The sequence below is a fragment of the Stylophora pistillata genome, chromosome 3 (genome assembly GCF_964205215.1).
Source record: "Stylophora pistillata chromosome 3, jaStyPist1.2, whole genome shotgun sequence".
NCBI lineage: Eukaryota > Metazoa > Cnidaria > Anthozoa > Scleractinia > Pocilloporidae > Stylophora > Stylophora pistillata.
In genome coordinates, this window is record NC_142521.1 from 35,413,394 (window position 1) to 35,429,124 (window position 15,731).

Here is a 15,731-nt window from a genome sequence, read left to right on the forward strand (position 1 = left end):
GGCGCTAACGAGTTTTTAATCACACAGGCCGATTCTGGAGCAAGGTAAGAAAATGCAAAACAAAAGAATATGAAGACTTTTATTCACCTCCATTAATGGAAGACTTAATTTCAGCTTAAGACTGAGGATTATCTCCCTCCAAGAATATTTCCATCAGCTATTTCCGTCGAGAATTACTTGCAATGCATTAGTTATGTCGGCTTTCCTTGAAGCAATTTTCAAGGAAAGGGAATTAAATGCAATTCAGCGTAATGAGAAGGTTGATGTAAAACACAGAAGCTGTTGTGAATTTTTCCTTGCTTCAATCGTGAGACGAAGGGAAAAAACGTGACTACCCCAGTGAGAACCTATCTGCGATGCGATCATTAAAATGTTTTGGTGGGATGCTCTTAGACTAGTACTTAGTAAATGGGGAAACTGCTGTGGGAGCAGTTTTGTCCTAAGTGTCGAGCTTCTGTGCTCTCAAGAAAGATGTTGAATTCGAAGCATTCGCGTAAAAGAACTGCTTACTTCGTCACCGCGTTCGTAATTGACCACAACAACACAAATAAAGTGAAATTAACCTTTTTTTTTTCGATAATGGCTACAAGAAGTACTGCTAAAAGTTGTAAATCAAACCAACGATTAAAAATGAAATAAATAAATAAAAACCGACAATGCTGATAACATCTAATTCATGTGACAATTCACACAGAATTATTTCCGGTTCAAGTCAATTTGCGATTTCACTTTTAAAATACAAATTTTACAATGTCGCTCAAGTTGCTCAAAAGGGGAAACTATGAACAGTAACGTACCTAGAAAAGTTAACATCTATTTATAGCGTTAGACTCCGAGAAGACAATCACATTTCTTCAAACAAGGAATATCCTTACATAGAGCGACAATAACACCAGGAACATCAACGAAACCTTTTCCATCGCTCGGCCAGTCGATTGGCAGCAATATGACAAATCAATGTATTGTTGAGGTTGTTCGTTTAGTATTCATGGCAACCTTTGTGCTCTTCGCATCGTTTTGTTCTCTTTTTCCCACTTTTTCTTCTTTTTGTTTTTATTTCTGGTTTTAAATTCCATACCATCGGTTACTATTTTCTTAAATATTTGCATATTTTGAGAAGTCTCGGCAATAACCTTTTAATCTCCGGATCTAAATGCCAATTCTCGGAACTGACTGCCATATATCTCCTTTAATTCTAGCTTTGACAATTTGCCGTAAAATCATACAACTACTCCTTATCTCTGATTGATATTTTACCCTTGTTATCACCTGCGTCAAAAAAGTGTTGCAGTGATACGAAAATGTTATCCAGTGGTTTTAAGGGAGTTTCTGGCCTTCTTTCTCTCTTTGATCTCAAGAGCGTACTCGTCAGACACCTTATAGGTCTTCTCTGTCTCTAACAATTGCTTCATCTTTTCTACTTCCAGTTGTAAAGATCGGTTTCGAGTAGATTCTCGCCTGAGCTTCTCCTTGAGCTGATCTACTGAGCCCTCCTTCCATTGCAGAGCATAGATTCCAGCTTGAATGGCTACCAGTGCTATAACTAAGTACGATTGAAGAGCGATGGAAGCGGCTAATATTGCACAGTTGACAGCAAATAGCGTTATTGACCTCCATCGAAATCGTGTCCTCCTTTTAGGGAGCTGTGGCTTTTCTTTTTCTAGCTCTCTTTTCTTTTGCTCTTCTAGCTGATCTTCGGCGTAATCGGCTAGCTCTTGTGCGGCACTGCACAAATCATCCGTCATTTCGTCGTCCTCGTCTTCGTCAGCATTGATCTCTTTCAACGTTTTTATCATGGTGTTATAGAATTTTGCTCTCGCTAAAGCCTTCTCTTCGGCTTTGGACCTTACAGCAGCCTCAAGCTCTGTGGCCTCTTTTGCTTTAGGTGCTTGTTTTGAAATGATGTTTTGCATTCCTTCCATCTCTTGCAGCTGCCAAATAAGCTTTGCCAGAGTAGTGCGCTTTTCCTTCCTCTCTTGCTTTTCTTTTTCTATCTCTTTCATGAGCATATCAATTGCTGACTTTTGGGACTTCACAACTTCAAACTGTCTATCCAAGAGCTCAGTCATCTCATCCATTTCTTCGTTTTGCTCGGCAAAGTTTTGTCTTTCATCTCGCAGCATCTGTGATACCTTCTTTTTGGAGTACCACGCATTAGCGGCAACGGTTATCAATATAAAGAATATCACAAAGGGCGCCAAGAAATGATAACCGGCCAGCTGACATAGTAACACAGAAATTGCAATGCAAATAGGAAGAACCGAGACAGGCAGGTTTACAATTTTAATCCCATATTCTCTTGCCTCTTCAGCGGCGGTTGCGAGTTTTTCAAGTTCTGCGATTTTGGCTTGTCTATCATCCATTTCTTTTTCGCGGAGTCGTTTCATATGATCAATCTCCTCTTTCAACATTTTGTATTCATCATATCCCCTTCTCATTTTTTCGGCCTCGAAGAGTTTTGTTTTCTCGATCTCCATTTTCATTCTGGATTCAAAATCTTCTGCTTCTAATTTTCTCAGCTTATTGGACATTTCCTCCTTGGTCGCCATGATCTCTTCGCTTTCTACCCGCTTCGCTTCTTTGTCAGCAATTTCTTCTTCAAGTTGCCTCTTAAGCTCTGCAATTAAGCTTACGTCTCCTTCCTGAAGTAGTTTCATTTCCTCGATTTTTTCAAGAAGCTCCCTCTTTTGTTGTTCCATCGTGGAAAGCTGATTCTTTAAACTTCCGTCGGAGATACCAAGCATTGTCCTCTTGAACCGAGAAATAAACAGCAGAATCAAAACAGTAGTCAAGACACCAGCCATCAGGGTATTTGATACTTTTAAGGTAGCTCCAAATGCTATAGCACTAACAAGGGTAGCAAAAAGGAATAAGGCAAACAATTTTTTCTTGCTAAAAGTTGAACAACTTCGAGTGTCATCCAGGTTTCTGTGATGAAGAGTATCTGCTTCAAAACACAACTGTTTATTTCCTTCCACAGAGACAGACTCTGGGCTGCTTTCATTGTTTACGGTGAAAGCTGCTCCATGTGTCGTTCCCACCAAATCAGGTAGAGGCAATGACTGTTCAAGACTGGTTTCTCGAGTTTGAGGAATGATTTCTTGAGACTCCGCCACTGAATCTGAGGGTAGTTCGCTCTTGAAACTTGCCACATTCTCTTTGATTTCCAACAGTTCCTTTCCGTATCGGTTTTCGATGGAGTTCAGTAACATCTTGAGTCGTCTGAGCTTCTTCTCTTTCTCGTCAATTTGCAGTGACAAAACGCCGCGCAGGCTGCTACGCCTCTTAAGATAACTCTTATCATTTTCGTGCGGCAATTTTGCGCTTTTGTCATTTTCTTTCAGGGTCTGGGCCATCTGCTGATGACCACTGATTTCCTCTTGAAGACAATCAATCTGTTGCTGAAGGTCGCTTACCATTTCAATCGCCGTACTAATGTCTTCCTTGCCCTTTCGAGCTTTCTCTGCGTTTTTAGCTGCGTCCTCTCTCTCTCGTTCTGCCTTCAACCCTTGATAGATAGACTTCATTATCTGAAGAGACACCTGCAATTCCCTTAGCTCAGCTTCTTTCTTGATCAGTTTGGATTTATATTCATTGTCCATGTCTTGGATAATCTTTTCTTTCTGCGTCAAAAATGACCTTAATTTCTGAACTTCATTGTCATCCTTTACTATCTTTGTTTTCTCTGGAGGAGGAGACGCCACTTTGTCCTTCAGCTCCTTAATGTACCTGTTATTCTCATTCAACTCCCTTCTAAGGTTTTTGGCCTCAGTCTGAGCGTCTTCCACCAAAAACTTTTTCATTTCAACGTCTGTTAGAAGAAGATGATATGACGACTGAAGCTTCTTCAGTTGGCTTTCTGCTTTTTCCGCTCTGTCTCGTGTCTTCTTGAGAGAAAGATTTTCATCGGTAATTTCTCCTCTTTCAGCCACTTTTTGGCGAAGAAAAGCTAACTCGTTTAATTTGTAGTTAATAACTTCCTTTACATTGTCCACCTCTTCTCTTAAGCTGCTAAGAACCTCTTTTGAATTTCTCTCTTTGATATATCCTTCACCATGACGAGGAATTGCGTCGGTGGTGTCACCACCTCGCACCTCTTGTACATTCCTTTGTTCTTCTTTTAAGGAGAAATTACCCGCTTCTCCATCCAGCTGTTTTCTTAAATCTTTCACTTGATCAAAGGTCTCTTTAGTAAAGTCGTCTTTTTCTTGGTGAAGTGTCTTTAAGGTCCTAATCTCTTTATCTAACTCTTCAATCTTATCCACTTGTACCTCACATAAGTCTCGAAGTTTGATAATTTCCTCTTGCCGTGCTCGATTCTCTCTCAACCGTTCTTCGCATTGCTGTGTAGTTACATGCAGTCGCTCGTATCCCTCGTTCACCTTGTCTTCCAGTGATTTCACCTGCTCATTTTGATCCCGATTTAGTTTCTGTTGCTCAGCTAGTAAAACTTCAAAAGATCGGCTTCGGATTCGTTCGTTTTCTAGCTCATCTCGAAGCATCTCGGATTCTTTTTCATTTGTGTCGTTCTTGCTCTCGAAGAACCTCATTCTATCTTCGGCAGCTCGCAGTTCAACGACCCTTTCTTCGTTTAATTTTCTTTGATCCTCAAATTTCCTGTTCGCGTCTTCCAGCAGCATTTCTTTCTCTTTAAGTCGCCTCTTGCGGTCCTTCGATTTGAGTTTGACGTTTCTTTTCGTATCTCTTCCTGCCAATATTTTTCCGAAAAGATCGTCATAGGGACTGTTCTCGACTGCATTTAATACGCTTTCCTGAGCCCTCACGTAAGGTTCCGATTTTAATTCTTGCACACGCGGTTCCTTCTCCTCGTCAGTAGAGCTTTGGCTGTCTTCCATATCTTTAGTAAGTTCATCAGCCAGCTGTGACAGCCAGAAATCTCTTTGTTCGACGGATCTCTGCAATTCTTGCCTTGAAGCGTCTCTCTCCATAACGATTAATTTTTCTGCTTCAAGCATCGATTCAAGCTCTTCAGCTTTCTTTGCCTGGATTGCGATTTTCTCTTCTACTTCATATTTCATCTCCTCGGCGAGTTTCCTTTCCACTTCCTTTCTGTTAAACTCTTCCTCACGACTTGTCCTTAGCAAGTCATGTAAATCACTGTTATTCTGCTTTTCTGATTCTAGCTGACCCTGCAGTTCCTCTTTAGTTATGCGCACATTAAAAAGTTGTCCCTCCAGCTCAGTCAAAACGTTGTCGCGTCGAACTGTCTCATTTCTCTCCTGATGAAGTAGTTCATCCAGCTTTCGACTTTGCTCTCGTTCCATCTCGATAGTTTTCTTGAGCTCTTCGAAAATCTCACTGTCTTGTGCTACTTGAGACTCCAATTCACGCACTTTATCCTGAAACATCTGAGCTGTCATTTTTTCGTGGTCGTGCCTTTCTGCAATTTCGCGATTCCTCACCACCTCAACATCAATTTTGTTTCGAAGTTCCTGGAAGAGAAGTTCATCTTTCGCAGCTGTTTCTTCTAGTTCTTTAATCCTCTCCTCCATTTTGGCCTTTGAAAACCTTTCGCTCCCTAAATTTTCTACATAACCCTCTATCCGTTTCCTCTCTGTCGCTAGGTCGGTGACTAGACTACTAATCTCTTCTTCTTTCTCTCTCTTCATTTTCTCTGCTCGCTCCAACTTCTCCAGGATCTCGAAGTGTTTTTCGTTCCCTTTTAAGCTATTTTCTCGCAAAAAATCTATCATTTCTTTATCCGAGCATATCACTGATTCTGCATCTTTAAGCTTTGCCTCCAACTCGACTATTCGATTCTGCTCGCATTGCAATCTTTCCGACAAAATCTTGTAACACTTTCGTTCTGTGTCTAAATCAGATTTAAATTCATCTATTACTTTTTCTTTCTCTTTTGCGTCGTCTAATTGCTCTCTCAATTTATTTTCCATTTCATACACCAGACTCTTGTCCCTACACAACAGTTCCTGAAGATTTTCCTTAGCTTTCCGCTCCTCGGAAAGTTTTGATTTTACTTTGTCAAGTTCTCTTTCAAATTCTGATTTCAAGAGCTGCTCAAAAGACAATTTTTCTCGTAGCTGTTTCGTCAGCTGCAGTTCTTCTTCTAAAGCTTCCTTCGACTCGCTCAACTTATGCTGTTCTTCATTAATTCGGTCTCGCAAATGTTTCATGGCCTCCTCTTGTTCAACCCCGCGGACTTGTTCTTGAGTCAGAGCCTCACTGACTCTAAGCGTTCTATCTTCCGCCTCTTCGATAAGCTTGCGTAGCTCTTCACTTCTCTCGGACTCTCTTCTCAGTTTTTCTGTGAGGTTTTCGATCATGTTTTCTTTCATTGCCGAGTGGTTTCGCTCGATTTCTAGGCGCTCGTTCAATTCAAAGACTTGATTTTGTTCCTTTTCTAGGAAAGACTTCAGCTCGTCTAAGACATCACGTTGCGTTAACATTTCCTTTTCCAGTTCTTTGATTCGCATTTCTTTTTCTGATTTGTCTGCGGCAGATTTATCAGCCGTCTTTTGCATCTCTTGTTCAGTGTGCACGCGAATTTCGTCCAGCTTTGTCTTGCTTTCTTGAAGATTATCTGCCATTTCCCTTATAACTCGCTCTTGTAAATCAAAATTTTTCTCTTTCTCCTCTGTCAGCTCTTTTTCTAGCCTCTGAATTGTTCCTTCAGTTTCACGAATTTCCACTTGAACCGTTATAATCGTCTTCTCCTTCTCCTTAACTTCCTCCTCTAGTTGCTGAATTTTATCGAGAAGCCTTTCTTTGGCCATCTCCTCTTGTTGAAGACTGATAACTAAATGATCAATCTTTACCTCGCTCTTTGCTACTGCCGCTTTCAGCTCATCTCTTTCGACTTCCCATGGTCCTCGTTTCACCTTCTCCTCTTTTAAGTTGTCTCTTATATCGCTCATAATTACTGAAAACTCGATATTCTTCTTGAATACTTCATCCAACTTAGCTTGCAATTCTTCGATCCTTTGAGCTTCCTCTGAAAATATAGTTTCTAACAGCTCTTCGAAGTGTGATAACTGCTTGCTTAACTCATGCTCAGGCATGAGTCGAACAAGTTTAGTAGGACTTTCTGGCCTGCCATCAGCTTGATCACCATCTTCGTCTGGTCCAAGTTCACCACTTAACTCCTGGTATCTCTTCCTAATTTCTCCAAGCTCTCGTTTCATATCTTCTACAAGGTTATCGTACTCTGTAGATTTTCCCAATAGATCATCAATATTCCTCTCGTGCTTCTTTGTTCTGTCCGTCTGAGTTCTCAATTCGGCTCGTATACTCTTGCTGGTTTCCTCCACGGCACTCATGCTAGCCTTGAGCTCTCTGATAAAAGAGCTATGAGAAGCGAGTCGCTCGTTGATTCTTTTTACTGAAACATCGGAGGAGCTCCTGCGATGAGACTCGTGCGAGCCAGGAGACATGCAGTGTAAATGCCGGTTGATCTTATCTACCTTTCCCTTAATGTCGTTAACGGTTTTCTGATATTCCTCGACTCTACGTTTGAGATCCTTTGTGGCTTCCTTCTTTTCCTTGGATTGGCCTTTCTCAGATGACAGCAATTCTTCAATGGTCGAAGCACGCAGTCTCTCCTTTTCTACTTGCATTTCTAAGTCCCTGATTAGTTTTTGACCGTCTTCTACCTTTTTTGCCATCTCCTCAGAATGTTCAAGCTGCTGTTTGACCTTATCTTTCATGGCTTGTAGCTGCGCCGAAAGCTCTTCGTTTCTTGCGATATCTCTTTTGCTGGCTTGATTTAAGGTCTTGATGAGGTTATCCCGGTCTTTTACATGTCTCTGCTCAGCTCTTAGTCTTCCTCGAAGATCTTCTACAATCTCTTCTAATTTAGCAAGTTCGCTTCGGAGGTTTTTCCGTTTCTGACCCTTGTACTTTTCTTTCTTAGCATCTAGTTCTTTTCTAGTCTGATTCACTTCCTCTGCTCTTACATCGTCTGATTCATCCGCAGCTGTAATTTCATCTTGTAGCTTCACCATTTCCTCTAGTTGTTGTATCATTTCCTCGTACATGATATTTTTCTCCTTTTCGCCATCTAGAATCTCTAAAAGCTCTTGCAATTCCGCTTCTCGTTCTTCTAGTTCTTCATCGAAGTCGAAATCTTCAAGCCGTTCAGAGCGGTCACGGTTGAAGCCAAGCCCTTGTTCAAGCTGTCCAACATGCTTGGCCACTCTGTCCTCCTCTTCAATCCCTTTTTCACCAGTCCCAAGTACAGATGCTTTGATCCTCATAACATTGCGCATTCGTTCAATTTCATCCCTGAGATACCTTATAATCTCAGATTTTGTCTGACTATCCATTTTGGACAGCCCTAACTGACCTTTCAGCTGTGCTACATCGTCCTTGAGCCTCTGCTCCTCGACAGCATAGCTCGAGACAAGTTCTTCGATGCCAAGTTCCTTCTCGTTGACATTTTCTTTCAGTTCTTCTATAATGTTGAGAAGCTGCTCATTTTGCTTCTCTGCTTCCATTATGTTCTCGATGGAGCTTGATTTAATACCTTGGTTGTACTGATTTAAAGCATCAGCTTCAGAAAGCTGTTCCTCGAGCTCTTGGATAACACGTTGACTCTCCATGTTTTTCTTACGTTCCTCTTCAATTTCTCCCGTGAGTTTCGAGATTTCATTTTCTTTGTGGACACTTTTTTCTCTCTCTCTTTGTAATTCGTTCTCTGCCAGTTCAGCCACTTTTGTAATTTCGCTGTTCTCTGATTCTGTTAGATATATCTTCTTTTCAAGCATGTCACATTTTAATGAGTATTCATTCTGGACTGAGCGTTCTGAGTCAAGATTAATCAAAGCTTGCTTCAGCCTTTCCTCCTTTTCTAGCAAAGTTCTGTCTTTTTCTTGAAGAATACCTGACAACAAGTTATTGTTTTCTTTAATCCACTCTAATTCTTTCTCCACGCTTTCTAGTTTTTCTTTGGTGTCTTTTAGTTCTGCTCTGATATCTCTTATCTCGGTCTCCTTTTGTTGTAAGGCATCTTCATTTTGAACCATTCTGTTCTGGAGTTCCACAATACTTTGCTCGTTGCTTTCGTTTCTTTGTTTTTGAGCTTTAAGTTTTCCTTTAACTTCTTCATAATCGCTTAGTTGAGAGCGAAGTTCTTCGATTATTTCCACTTTTTCTTTAATGGTATTCAGTAAGGTTGCGATTTCCTCTTGTAGAAGCTCTATCCGTTTAAGACCAAGCTCACTTTTTGTTTCCTCTTCCTCTACTTTATGTTTAAGTTTAGAAACTTCCATCTCCATATCAAAGTTGGCCTTCTTCTCGTCACTGATAGCATCCTGGAGCTCCCCGACTCTACCTCGTAGTTCCATTACCCTTGCTCTTTCTTCAGCAATGTCTTCATTCAAAGCTTTATTTTGAGATTCAAGATCTGCAGCCAGTTTTTCATTTTCGTCCAGTAAGTTACGTATTGTATCAATTAACTTTCCTTGCTCTTCCTTCCCTTTCTCTTCGACTTCAATTCTTTGCAATAGCTTTTCAATTTCATCTGCATTTTCGTGGTTACGATTCCTCTCCCCTTTGATTTCGCTTTCTAAATTTTCGATGTATCCTTGATTTTCTTCCAATTTTTTCTTCAGCGTCTGCACCAAGTTGTTTACGCGTCTGTAGTCGTTGGTGTTATCCTCCCCTACATCTTCTTCGTCATTTGCATCACTAAGGAGCTGCATTTCCTTTTGTAATTCAAATAGAAGTGACTCTGCTTCTTCTTTTCTTTTTTCTCCTGCAACCAACCTCTCCCTTAGAGATTCAATATCTTCTTCTAAAAGCTTTGTACGATCCTGAAGCATTTCAATCTTTTTCTGGCTGAGGTCGTCTCCTGATTGCAGTTCATACAGTTTTCCTTTTAGTTCGTCCACCTCCATTTCCTTCCCGAAAGTAATGCGTTTTTCATGGCTTAACTCCTCTCGAAGTTCTTTCAGTCTCTCTCTCAGGTCGTCAGTAATGTCCTCATGCTGAGTTTGATTTTCGAGAATTGTCTGTTCCGACTCCAACAATTTTCCGCGCAAAAGTGAAATTTCGTCATCTAGCGTTTTATTCTTAATTTTGAGCCCTCCTATTTCACTTTTCATCCTGTGCATTTCCTCTGTCAGGTCTTGTTCATTTGACTTCAGGATCGTCAGCTTGCGACCATACTCTCTAGCAACCTCAGAAGCTTTCCTCCAAGCATGTAACGAGTGGGAAAGGTCCTCCACATTTCCTTTGGTATATAGGCTTAATTTTCTCTTCTTTCCCTCTTTAAACTTGGGGCGAACAGTGTCAAACCAATCGTCAACATCTTGTTTCAAGTCTAGAAAATCTTTGCGACCTTTTCCGGTAGATAGCGACTCGGTATCTATGTTGAGGGCCTGCTCAGTGAACCTGGGTATCTTTTCTTCCTCAGTGCGGACATCGTCTAAAATGGCATCCAGCTTCTCCAGCTTCACGGTAAGGTCTTGACATCTTAAGGTAAGCGATTCACAAAATTCTTCAAACTCAGCTTGAATTCTTTCTCCTTCACTGAACGATCCCCTCAGCTCATAAAGTTTTGATAGAATTCCCTGAAGATGCCTCGCTTCATTGTGATATTTTTCTGAAACCTCCTCCAGGTGTTCTCTCTTCTTTTTTACCTTTTCTCTAATGGTATTCACCTGTTCAAGCAAGCTTCTCACTAATTCCTCAGCTCCTTGTGGATTTTCGAACTTTTCGGCGCTTTCGTCTTCGTCAGCCATGCCAAGTTTGTTTGTATGAAGAGCTCGTCTAAAAGTAATAAAAAGTTTTATAGGGACTGTCATATTCCAATTGATAAACAAACCTTGAGCACAAGTGACTTTTATAATAGCGTCTCTTCAAGTCCCGGCATTATAACTAGAATAATAGGACTTGTTTTCGTTTCATAATTAGACTTGATTGGAAGGAAAGTGCAAATAAAGAGAAATATGCACAGGAACGGAGAGTTAAAACCGTACAATTGGATCGAAGAGTGCCACAATTTTTAAACCTTTAGCTAATATGTTCCAGCTTTTAGACTGTGAACACAAATTAAATTAGGTGAACAGAATGAAAAACGCGATGAAGATGTTACCTAATGATATAACCTTTGATATGTAAAAAGATCTTGTCAGCAAGTTTACACCGCTGTTTTATAATGATCTTAAGGAGAAACACAAGAGTGTCAACACAAAAATGTATCCGCTGATTTTGTTTACACAACGTTACTGGCTACAAGCCGGAAAATTATGGAAATATAGAACCTCATTTTTACCAAGCAATGTAAAGTGTGTGTTTACATTGGGAATGATGGAAAGGTGTCGATGAAACACATCTTTCATTCGAGCAATAAAGTCAGTTTACAATCACATGATGTTAAATTATGTTTAGTCGTCAAGCTCGGCCTAAAAGGGATAAGGCTTTTTTCATGAAGCTATTGTGAAGGAAAAACACCTGTCCTTTGAACAGGTACCAGCATTACTTTAGGTCAATATCTGGTGTGATGGGCTATACAGTGACTTTCTAGAAATATGAAACGTGCCACAGTAACCAGAACACTTCCTAAAATTTCTGTTCAAATGAACATAGATATGTCTACAAATTTAGTCGTATTTCATTCGTGAGCCTCCATGCTTGTTTCAAGGTGGACATGTAATTGGGTTTTAATCATTTGAATATCGAGACGTATTTGGAAGATGAAATCGAAGATTTTGTTTTGATGTGATAAGTTTAATAGAACGGCTTAATTTTGTCCTATAATTCAACTTTGGCCAAATGGTGGTGATGTATGTGGATGGCATTACTGTTAAGAATAAAGCTACTAAAAATATTTCGCCTTACAAGGTTCCTGATGAGTGCAAATGTCCTAATGGTTGTCTGCCTGGCGAAATGACAACTTTTTTATGACTTGATCGGCTTGGCAAACACGGATTCTGGTTGCTGTCGCTGAATGATTGCTTTGCTACATATTTAGGACACTGAGACTTGTCTTTATGTTGAAAGCAGTTGAATTAAATTCTTAAATCCTCTGATACAAAACAAATGAACTACAGCCAATAGCAAGAGGAGCTTACGGCTATTAATAGTTAATGTATATAAAACGAAGCCCTGCCATTTTTGGAGATGTGGTTACATCTTAAATTGATAAAGAAGATGCATAATACTGAGATTTTGGAATTACTGGAAGCAAATAGGTAACAGTGCAGTCATTTTATTCATCATGGCTAGAAAAGCTGTAAAAAAAGATCAGAATCCGGTACCAGGTGGATTCAACCATGGGCTTTTGGTAGAATTTATAATTTTTCTAATTTTACAAGGATTCGATGTATATTGCAACTATGGCATATATTTTGAATCATCAAACTCTTTGGCTTCATACGAAGACTTGAGTACGTCTCTCTTCGGATCCAATACAACTAAGGCAAGAGGAGGGCGAAATCTCACTCTTCGTCCCTTGGGTTTTTGTTCAAGCTCCACATTTAATCAAAAGAAGACAATTGAGTTATTTGAACAATTTGGACAAACACTGGATATTTACTTTGCCTTTACTGTCTTAGCCACGATCATCTTCTGTCTCCACTTCTTGTTGTGGGTTGTAACTCTTATATTTTCCCTAATGGAAGCCGACTTTCTTCAAGAAAACTGGGAATTACTGGTTAAAGGGAAAATAGGTTTTACACTAGCTGCAAACTTTGTGCAAGACATTCCCTGCTCCACCATCGCCATTGAGCTATATCTACTGAGAAGAGGCACAATTGGACTGATTTGCTGGCAGTGCTCCTTGGACCCATTGTGCACAAGTGAGGACTACCTGGAAACGCTTCTAGGCCCGAGTTCCAATGCTTTGTTTCTGCTCATCGTAGCGATATGCTTGACAACCCTATGGAAAGCCATTTCATCGTTTTTCCGATGGAGCCGAGCGGAGCAATGCGATGTCTTCATAATTCGCGCGACGACTTCCCTGTTTGCGGGATTTTTGTACGCCTGTGTCATTATGACCCCAGCTATGACGATTTTAAAATATCGGTATTTCACCCTTCCAGGTGTGATGCCAGGATTTATTTCCGATTTAATTGATAAGCTGTTTATCATAGGAGCTCTTTTCTGGTCGGTTGGTATTTTGACCATATGTTGCTGTCCATTACTGCGTTTAATAAGACTTGCACAATAGCTGTTTAGACTGTTGAAGACATCGTGTTCACGTATCCTCATTAACTTGTTAAACTGAAAGAGTTTTGTTCTTTCATAACTGTACTAATAGGGCCACGCCAGATATGTGTGAATAACGAACCTTCCACTCAAATCAGAATAAATTCTCAAACTTATGTTTTGGTCCAGTAGATAATACTGCCTTCATTGTAAAGATTTCGATTGCAATTTTTAATAATCTGTATTGAGTGACTGTGACAATTAAATTGTTGATCTGTTGGTAAATGGGATCTGATTTTGATTGGCAACTGTGTTCATATTGGCACAAATTCGAACTGTTCAAGAAACATTTTTCCTAAAGTACCACACGAATCCAAATCAGTGCAGTAAGTAAACTTCACTAAAAAAATAGAATTTATGCCGGCAATTTTAATAATCTCTCTTATTGACGGACTGTACGTCTGAGTCGATCTTCGAGTAAATTGAATCATTCCTTAGGCTTTCAAATTTTTTTTTTCCGGCAAAGTTTTGCTTTCATGGAATGGATGTAATTGTTTTAGCTTGTTTTCTTTGGGTTTATTGAATGCCAGCAACAAAAATACACTTGAGAATGAGAAAACCCAAAATTACTATCCATTTTATTACGACCTATCGTGGCCACACGGTTTGAACAGTTTCGTAGACTTTTATTTAAAATCAAATTAAGCTTAACGAACTCTTCCCTAATTTTGGGATAAACACTGCAAAATCGTGAGCTTTTTTTCAGCTAAAAAACCATCATTTTAGACAATGGTTAAGGGCTTGTCTCGTTGCCGAAGTCTGGTATAGTATAACTGAATCCACTTTGGATGGTCTTAAATGTATAAATATTAACAACAGAATGTGTGACAACAATGACAAATCAGGGCTATCTTTCCAAAGCAAATACAGTACTGGTCTCGCTTTCCAAAGTGGCAACAAAAATTTCATCCCACAGTTTTCAAACCAAGAGTGTCGTTTTTCATTCCTTTAAATATTCTATAAGCATCAGTACTTCAAAGCTACTCATTCATATAGTTTGATTTTTCGCTTTTGCTTTACGGTTCTCATTTCACCTAGTTTATCCGAAATCAAAGCAGCTCCCCCTGAATTCAAAATTAAACGTTAGGGTACTTTATACTTTAAGAACCAGTCCAAACTCAAAGTTAAGTTTAGGAAATTTTCGGAAGTTTTGTTTGTTGGCAGAAGCTAATTCACAATTGTAAACCCAATTCAAATGTTGCATGAATGCGCTGAAATTTAAGGAAGCAATTATATGCAGCACTTGCTTGTATTCAGAAAACTGTGAAGTTTTACTTACCAAGCGATTTAAGCAAAAAGACTTACTTCATGATGTGACTTGCATACCTTTCACAAGCCGCATCAGCTGTATCTGGAAATCATTTTAAAACTTGAGAGGAAGTTATCCACTACAAATGGACGCGTCTTGGCTACAAGTACCTGTAGAATCAAACCAAATTATGTATTTGTATGTTATCCAAGTCGAAACTGAGAAATCTATTATTCATGGCCACCAGTAACTGAGAATTCTTCGTTCCATATTTTTTCGCCTCCCTGCAGTGAAATGCAATGCTGATCTATGAATGTCGGGCAAAATTTTCCGTAAACCGTGGACGAGAAATGCGTTCAGCGCACATTCTAACGAACGGATTTATGCACTTTGATATCGCCAAGCTATGCTACTATAATTTATTTAGTTCACTCTTAATTGTTTCAGAAAGCATCTGTTTATTATTGACATTGCGGTTGAGTACACAAAGCAAAAGCTGGCAAAATGGTTTGTAAACTACAATTTGTATAAATACTGATATTTTTCTCTTCACGATGGATCTTGAATTTAAATATACGTATTTGGTGGTCAAATGCACTTGTAGATGTTACAAATCAGATTTTGCTGACATTGATACGTTATCACATTGTTAAAATGAAATATGGAAAAAAAAAGTCTCTCCTCGTAAGCTAGTCCAGAGTATTAGGTGTTTTTATCCAAACAATGTCTCATAGTCGACAAGTTTCTTAATTCTCATTACCCTCAAGGTTGAAAGGGTATTAACACCGTCTGGAGGATTTATCTATTGATCTTTACGAGGAGCGAGAGTCTTAATGGACCTACGTCACATCGTAAAAATACAGCTTAATTTTTTTTCGTTTTATTGGTTGCATTCGATTTTGAAACCTGTGTGATGCTTGTTTTTTAAAGTTTAAAGGGAAGGAAAAGTCAGCTATCGAGCATTGTGGTCCTCATCTACGACGTTTATCCCGGAGAGAGGCATTCTGAGAGTGGAATACAAAAGAATCAGCCGACTAAAGCTTCAACCTGGACATTCCGCCCCATTGTCTAGCGTGCTAACCAGTAGGGTCCGTCTTCACAACAGGAAATATGTTGGTGTAATTGTTGTTGGTTAAACTCCCGAGAGGGAAGCAAAAATGTCCCACTGATTAAGAAATTCCATAGAGAAAACGAAACCATCTACCATGTATCTCAGCTATGGCTGCCGTATTGTTAGGAAGTGAATTCGATTTTTGGTTAATTGGCTGTTTATTTGTTGTTTTACCAAAATTCTACC

At 39.6% G+C, this 15,731-nt stretch overlaps 3 protein-coding genes across 4 annotated transcripts in view; 1 reads left to right on the top strand and 2 right to left on the bottom strand.

Annotated features, from left to right (window-relative positions):
- The window catches only part of LOC111341647 (uncharacterized), a 28,437-nt gene extending 13,825 nt beyond the window's left edge, over positions 1-14,612 (bottom strand). Inside the window, exon 1 of the mRNA XM_088752307.1 lies at positions 14,512-14,612. Coding sequence (XP_088608433.1) covers positions 14,512-14,527 — 16 coding nt within the window. The 5' untranslated portion in view covers positions 14,528-14,612. The remainder of the gene's footprint in view (positions 1-14,511) is intronic.
- Positions 549-14,554, bottom strand: LOC111341643 (uncharacterized). 2 transcript variants are annotated; one of them, XM_022948613.2, is made up of 2 exons: positions 14,465-14,554; positions 549-10,746 (listed from the first exon to the last, which is right to left on the bottom strand). In XM_022948613.2, exon 2 carries the CDS (start codon positions 10,716-10,718, stop codon positions 1,305-1,307), a length of 9,414 nt encoding a protein of 3,137 aa, XP_022804348.1. In that variant the 5' UTR covers positions 10,719-10,746; positions 14,465-14,554; the 3' UTR covers positions 549-1,304. The 2 variants fall into 2 exon arrangements, with proteins under 2 accessions (XP_022804348.1, XP_088608432.1); XM_088752306.1 differs by lacking the exon at positions 14,465-14,554 and adding an exon at positions 11,818-11,968.
- LOC148735834 (uncharacterized) lies at positions 12,111-13,410 on the top strand. Its single transcript, XM_088752309.1, has one exon. The coding sequence runs from the start codon at positions 12,197-12,199 to the stop codon at positions 13,145-13,147; it is 951 nt and encodes a 316-aa protein (XP_088608435.1). The 5' UTR covers positions 12,111-12,196; the 3' UTR covers positions 13,148-13,410.
- Positions 14,613-15,731: the final 1,119 nt, after the last annotated feature.